We start from the raw sequence: 7,981 nt of genomic DNA, 5'->3' as shown, positions 1-7,981 counted from the left end.
ATTTGCTTTTGTCCTTGGCCAAAAGGACTATAGTAGTATCTTTACGGATGGCTCCAAGTCTACCAGTTTTACTTCATCGACATTTTATATAAACAACCTCAATATCAGAAAATCATTGAAAACTGCACCTACTTCTATATATAAGGCTGAACTGTTTACAAGCCCTTCTGTGGCTGGAAGATTCCGAGGTTACGAAGGCTCTGATAGTCAGTGATTCTTTAAGTTCACTACTTTCGATTAAGAACGGTTCCTTTACATCTAACCCAATGTTACTGAGTGAAGTATTTATATACCTTATCCGATTATGTCGCCGTATGGTTATCAAAATTCTTTGTGTCCCTAGCCATATAGGAATCCAGGGATTCAGTGTCAAGAATGCGTTAGCATATCCTGGGGTCACAAACGTTTCTATTGAACTTGGTGACCTCTATGGCCAAGTTTATCAATTCATTTTAGATTCCTGGCAGCGTAGATGGAATTCCGTGCAACATTCCAATATCTACAAGAAAATTGTTCCTATTGTTTTTTCTCACATCAAGTATGAATGTACTAACAGACATCAAGAAGTTATTATTACACGCCTCCGGTTTAATTTCACAGGTCTAAATTGACATCTGTACCAAATAAAAGTACCCCCAAATGGTGAATGCAGCCATTGTTCAAAGTTTGAAGACCCAGAACACGCTTTCATGGACTGTACATATTACCAAAGAGATCGAGCAGACATAAAACAACAGATGGGTAACATAAAAGTCCCTTTTACCTACCTCTCTCTATTAACTACGAATTGTCTCTATCCCGAAATATATAACTTCGTTATAACAAATAACATACAAATTTAATGTCCTTTTCTTTTTACTAATAGGGCTACTTCTTTTATCCTTGTCTCCAACAGCAGGAGTCGCTCCCAGTCGAGAAGAACTAACTATGTAAACTTTTTCCATATGTTTTCTTCCAGTAACTTGACATTGTAGGATTTTTAGTGTAACATAATTAACTACAACAAAAAACCAAAAAAAAAAGGATAAAAAATAAATAAATTGTATATATGTAACTACTAACTGAAGGTATCTAGTTCAACTAAGTCAGATCAGGGAATTTGGGGGCATATCATCTGCTGATGGCGCCCCCATAACTCTCAAATAATAATAAAAAAAAATTGACGTAGTGTACTCGATAGTATTGCCACCTAGGGAGTAAAATTGTATTTTCGATTTTTCTTATAGTACTGTTGTGTAGCTTGGAAGTGTCTTGATTTGTTAGTGTGAACGCTTGTTGTGCGTAGAGACTGAAAGTGTATGTTGTACTATGCGGTGTCTTCGTTTTTCATGAAACTATTTTCTCTAGACTTAAGTTTACTTTTAAAAAACTGTCCATATCCAATGTGGAGTTATGGCTGGTGCTAAATCTGGTGTTCACGTGGTACAGCTGAAACCCATAAGTGTGCCCCAAAACCTACAAGATGGGAACAAATTCGTGAAATGGGATGATGTGAGTAGACCCAATAAGCATGGTTAGACTTGCAACAATACAAGTTTTATTTAAGTTATCATAATATTACATTAAATAAGTTATAGATTTTGTTGTATTTAACCTTTAGGTAATTCTCATGTTCAACGTGACTGAGCGTTATGGAATGCGTTTCTGATTCTTTAACTTTTAAGTACAATTATGAAACTGTATACATTTTATACTCGGCTTACTGCAAGTAGTTGCGGTTTGTTTATCTCTTCTTTTTGCATTAAAAATGGGCTTTATTTTTAAATTGTTTAATTTTTTTTATATAGTTAGGAATTAATTCAAATATATAACTGCGTGTCTTTAGCAGAAAAATTATCAATATGATTATCACTCAATCTGAAAATTGGAATAGCTATAGACTATAGTGAACATAGATTAAAATTACAATTAATTAAACATTATTAAAAATGCAGTGTTTTAGGCCTGTTTAGTATATTTCTAAATAATGAAACTATTTTATTTTTCAAAGAATGTAATTAAATATTAAGATTCTTGGCGCATCCATAAACATCAAACTAGGCAATGATGCAGATATCTTTCTATATGTACGACCTATTTCTACAAATTTAGGGTAGGAAGGTTATGAGGGAAGAAAAATACTGGAAAAGAATTGTTTTGTAGTATACAAATAAATCATTAATATAAATTTGTTTTCACTGTAAGTTCATTGCTATAATATACCAGTAGTAGCGGCTGGCATTTTATAAAAATTCAGGAGAGGAATTAACAATTTACCAACAAATAAAGGGGGGGGGAGTAATTTGTAGTAGATTCAAGAGTGGGCATGGATGCACAGCTTTGAAAGACTAGATAATTAAATGGCTCCTTGTTGTCTATATGTTACGTTAAAACTTTGTTTATAAACTATTTATATTGTATACTGCTTGTGTTTTTAAAATATATATATTTTGTATTTAGAAATCATATTTTATAAACTGATTACTTTATTGTAAAACTCCAATGAACTAGGAAAGATAGTTTTCACATTGTTTATAAATTATGTTGCCATAGTGAAACTTCTAATTATTGTATGATTTTGGTTTCTTACAAGAAGTGACATTTTGGCTTCTAAGAAGGGCTTAGAAGTGATTTTGTTTCTAATAACATAATCTGCAATTCATTTGTTTTGAGTTATATAATCTTTGTTTAGAAGAGATCGATTAATTATGTTTCAATAGTTTTTGTTGGCTCTAACTTTGATATCAAGTAATTAATCAGTATGAAAGGTTATACCTGTTTAAAACTTAATTAACTGTATGATATTCTATACATTTGGAGTTTAGTTATTAAGTTCTTTAGATTGAAGTAGAAATGTAAGCAATATGCAGTATCATTAAAGTTGGTTTTTCAGTATTTGTTGAGATTTTTGAGACTGAATTACTGTTAACTAACTAATATTTGACAGCATTCTAGCATTTGACTTATAACAGAATTGTTATAGACAAAAATAAAAATAACAGGCGTTAAAACTTTATTGAAGTCATTAAGATTTTTAGTTGATCTCTTGCACATTTTAACACTATGTATATTCATATAAGTACCCATTCCAAATATCACTAAATGCAAGAGAAAGTTACTTATGCATAAAGTAAAACTTATATCTGTATCCTCTTTAAATGTTATCTGTACCTATATATTGTTTCTCATCCAATAATAATAATAATCTGTTGTTTTTTTCTAACTGAAATGCATACTAGACCAAATGGTAATAACAGAGGTTGGAAATGAATTTTTCTAGATTGTATATGAGATCTATGATACCCCTGTGTTCATTTTGCACCATTATTTTTCCAAAAACAACATTGGCAGATGCAGATAACCTGTTTGAGTTTTAGAATTATATGATGGAATGATAAGTTCTTATTCTGTACTTGGCATATTTGTAAAATAATTCTATAATCTATAGGTATATTTAACAGTTTGCTAACTTATTGAAGAGCTGTGGTATCTGCACATTAGTGTTCTTCAAAGTTTTTGTTATGAAAAAAATCATTGATCAAGCCACAAAAGACCGTTTAAATAGTAAAAAATCATCATTGCTTTTTCCATTTTCATAAAAATATTTTTTAATATATCTGTACCGAACAATAACTATATAAAGAAATAAGAGCCAGGACATTTCATTTAGTATGTATATAATTGTCTTGTTAATTCAAGCATGAGAAAACAAAAGTGATGCTTGCTGAAGTGCGTTTCAGATTCAAAGTAAACATGTGAATATTGTGTGTGACAGCTGTGTGTTGATAGAACTGAGAGTTTAGGTATGATACTTGTACCATTTGTGGTTGTTGAATTTTTATTGATTTTTTTTATAAAGGCATGAGGTACTATGCAAAGTTAGTGATATTTTGTTAGAAGTAAATTGAAATTGGAATTACTTATTTCTTTTATTTGGATGTATTTCAATTTATCTTTTTAGACAAGAATAAACATGTTGTTATTTAAATGTCAAAAGCCAGTGAAATATTAGAAACTAGTAAGCCTAAAAATTATTATTAAAACAAGTTAACTACAGGTTTTTTTTTCCCATTTTTCCACATTCCTTTTAATATGTCCATTGTGATTGCAAGTTGCAATGGACCAGTTAAAACAACAAAAACAACAACAAAAAACATCTGCAGTTAACTTGTAATTGAACTTGGTTAGAAAGAAACTAATAAAAATGTGATTACCCCAAATAAATATGACATATTGGATTTGTGGGAAATGTTATAAATGATGATAAAATTAAAGTTTGGAGTTCAAGTTTTTAAAACAATTAATGAATGTGAATTTCATGAATATGAAGAATAATTTAAATCATTGTATATAATTCAAGTTGCACACTTCTTATCTAATTGATTTAGCATATATCCTTTCCCCAAAGTTTACTATGAAGAAAGTAATTATATTTCAATTACCCATGTGGATAATACTGTTAGATCTAGAAGATTATTACATATAGGTAGTGATTTATTATGGATATATGTATTAATCCCATTAAGACTACTTGTTTAATTGTGAACCTTTTGATTTTTTTTTTTGACTGTTGACTTCATTATGTTTTGTTGTTTTTTGAGTAATATAGTCATGCATATATTATTGATGATTTACTACTTTAACATAAGAGACCATGTGGTTCTTTAAGGCTGTCCTTGCTTGCTCGTCCTTGAAAAAAGTAAATGTTTAAACTTTCATAAAATCATCAATTCTCCACTTATACTCTTGTAAAGTGTTGGCTTTCTCTACTGTCAGTTAGCAACTCATTCCATAAGTCAATCATATTGTGTTAAATACTGCTTAAATATTATTTGATAAATTTATACAATATCAGATAGAAAAAATGGTTTTTGAAATCAATAAAATAAGAAAATAGGTATTTTTTAATTGGTCTTTTTTCTTCTATTCTGTACCTTTAATAATATTGTTATATATTGTTTTAGGTCATAATTGCTTCTCATCTTTGTGTGTAAAATTATCTTTTACTGAAAAAAATTACATATGTTCAATTCAGGTTATTGTTTTGTAATTTAAGTTAAGAAATTAAAAATAATAAACTTTCAATTTGTTATTCATAGATTACAGTAGAAAGTACATATAAAAGAAAGACAGTAAAGGAATTGATTAAAGCATAGAATGAGTTTATTTTGTATTTAATAGAAAAATATCTGAAGTAGTAAATAAAATGCTATGAGAATTTTCAAGACATTATGGAGTAAGTAGTATGTGTAAATCATACCATCACAGACATATTTTATTCATATTATTTGGATTTGGTCACCAGTGAGTATTGCTTGTGATTCTGCAAGATATAGAAAGGTAGGTTAGAGTGTTAGTCACTAGTTTCAGAAGATGGACTGTACTTTTGAACTTGAGGTATCTCAGTCAGAATTTACTAGGTAATTAATTTTCAATATCAGTTGCTTATAAAATTTTCCACTTACAAATGAATATTAAAGTTTGAAATCATATGATTTTCTTGTTGGGATTAAAGCACAAAGCTATAAGTTTCTCCAATTTCACCTAGAATTTTAATTTTCATATAATAAATTGAAAACATTGAGGGGATGAAGAGTGTTCTGTAATCAGGCTGATATTTGTAAGAAGTATCTCTGTACTGAGAAAACTAACTAACATACAGTTCAAAGGCAATGGAAGGTTAGGCATTGCTCCTCCAATACATTGCATATACTTACAAGGTAACAGAAAGCTGGGCATTGATTCCTCCAATACATCACATAAATTTCTAAGGTGATAGAAGGTTATCAGATATCATAATATATATGAAAGTACATATTAAATTGTGTGTATTATTAACACTGTATACTTAATAGTGTTAAATGAATAGGTAATAGTATAACATAGTTTAACTGTGAAAAACAATCAGTCAGTATGAATTTAAGTTTAGGAATATATGTGCATAAAATAAGGTTTTCTTTATTCTTCTTTAGAGACACTTTATATTATAACTACTTTTAACTTAATCAGAATTTACATATTTCCAATTACAGGTTTGTTTTGTTTTTATTGAATAAGTGTCCACTTTATAGGGTAATTTAGAAAAATAAGGTATCAGATCAGCCATCCTCACAAAGTTTGCATTCCTACTTCTAACATCAAACCCTCTCATTGTATCAAAATTAAAATTTACTCTTTCATAAACCTGTTCAGTAATACTTTGAAAGAACTTGAAGGTGTCAGAATACATCAAAGAAATGAAAGATTCTTTTTAAACAATTTCTCCAAATACAAAACTTGCATTGTTTTTCAGTGTATACATGTATACTGGTGTTCAAGGGTTTACTGATGCTTAGTTATTCTTTATCTTACACTTTATATAGTCAACCTGCTTGAACTCTTTTATCAAAACTGATAAACCTGAATCATTTGTTGTTCTTTTAAATGACCAACTCAAACAGATAAGAAAGTTTCATTCTAGTTTGTAAAACTTCAACTGACAAGTAAGATGTAGAACTGTGATGTATACATTACAGTTGATTAGGGAAACAATGAATATTGAAAATCTTAAATTAGGTTTTCTTCAGACATTTGAAAGTAGGGGTTACATTTACAAACGTTGGAAATCTAGATGTGGGCTTTTTGTATGACATTAGTTTTCAATGTTGTATTTTATATTTTGCTTATCAAAATGTTTTAAGGGTTTCACAAATAAAAATATTTCATTGAATATTTTGATAGTATACTACTATAATTAAGTATTTGAGCAAATGATTCCAAAACCATAGTCTAACAGAAGCTGTAGCTCCTTACTTTCTTACTAATCGTGTAGCAAATGTAAAGAGCAATTGTGGATGAAATGGCTGTTGCAAAACAAATTATTTCTCTGGGATGATTTATACAGATGTAATAATAAAAACATTTTTTTGTGTACAAAGATTTCTGTTTCTAACTACCTTCTCTACTTTCAAACCTACTCTATGATCAATGTGATTGGTGAGTTGTTTGGTGTTTAAATAACTATCACACACACACACAGAATATCAGGTGAAGCTTTTTCTTGTAACAAGCTTAGTGGTAAGTGAGATGTTTAAGCAAGTCATGTTTGCAGATGTCACAATATACAGTTATTAACATTATGATTTCATTGGGTTTTTGTTTTATAGAAGCATGAACATTTTCCTTTGCTCAATGCACACACAACACACACACACATATTGCCACTACTATTGGAAATTTTCCATTTCACTTCATTGCATAACTACCCACCTTATGGTGTGCCCAGGTGGTACATGTCTGTTTTGTAGCTGCTTTGTTTCTTTTTCTATGTGATATGATAATTAATTATTTTTCATCTAAAATTTGGATATGCTGTGTTAAATTTATGCTGTTCTTCCTTATGATGTAATCTTTTTTTCTCTTCTCATAATTATATGATTAATGTTAATGAATGTTGTGCATTGCTGTATTAATTTGTACACATGCCCATATCATTTTGCTTTCTGTATTTTATGGACACTATCCATCATGTGTCAACTATATTCAGCCTAGCTAGCTGTATACTAGTTTATTCTTATGGCTACAAATCTTATAAAATGTGATAGTAAACGATGCCTCACATGCCCTTCTCATAGTTCTTTTCATCCAGTCAGTTAGTTATTCCTTTTGTAAAATCGGAAACATAATTTATTTATTAACATGTGGTATGTGTAATATGCAATATGTGGGAGAAACATCTAATCCTCTGCATATTAGCATGAATCTGCATAGGTCTCAGAGTAAAAATAATATGGTGAATTCAGTTGAATTAGAACATATTAGAATTCACCCCATTCCTTCAATAGTGATTACAATTTTAGAAGTTGTGAATATAAAAACAGATAGATTACAAAGGAAGACTTTTTATATATATATATATATATCTTTATGGTTAATCAAGACTGTAATGGCACCACTAGACTAAATTTAAGTAATAACAATTGTAATTTAGTTAATTTCTTTGTCTAGTATAGTATCAATAAAA

General features: G+C 29.4%; 1 protein-coding gene across 1 annotated transcript in view; it reads left to right on the top strand.

The window, feature by feature from the left end:
• Positions 1-1,244: 1,244 nt before the first annotated feature.
• The window catches only part of LOC106464870 (1-phosphatidylinositol 4,5-bisphosphate phosphodiesterase classes I and II-like), a gene marked incomplete at its 3' end in the record, with an annotated part of 131,736 nt that continues 124,999 nt past the window's right edge, over positions 1,245-7,981 (top strand). The window contains exon 1 of the mRNA XM_013925029.2: positions 1,245-1,491. Within this exon, the coding sequence (XP_013780483.2) occupies positions 1,393-1,491 (99 nt within the window). The remainder of the gene's footprint in view (positions 1,492-7,981) is intronic.

This window comes from Limulus polyphemus, unplaced genomic scaffold, assembly GCF_000517525.1.
Source record: "Limulus polyphemus unplaced genomic scaffold, Limulus_polyphemus-2.1.2 Scaffold1766, whole genome shotgun sequence".
NCBI lineage: Eukaryota > Metazoa > Arthropoda > Merostomata > Xiphosura > Limulidae > Limulus > Limulus polyphemus.
This window is presented reverse-complemented; position numbering and strand designations above follow the sequence as displayed.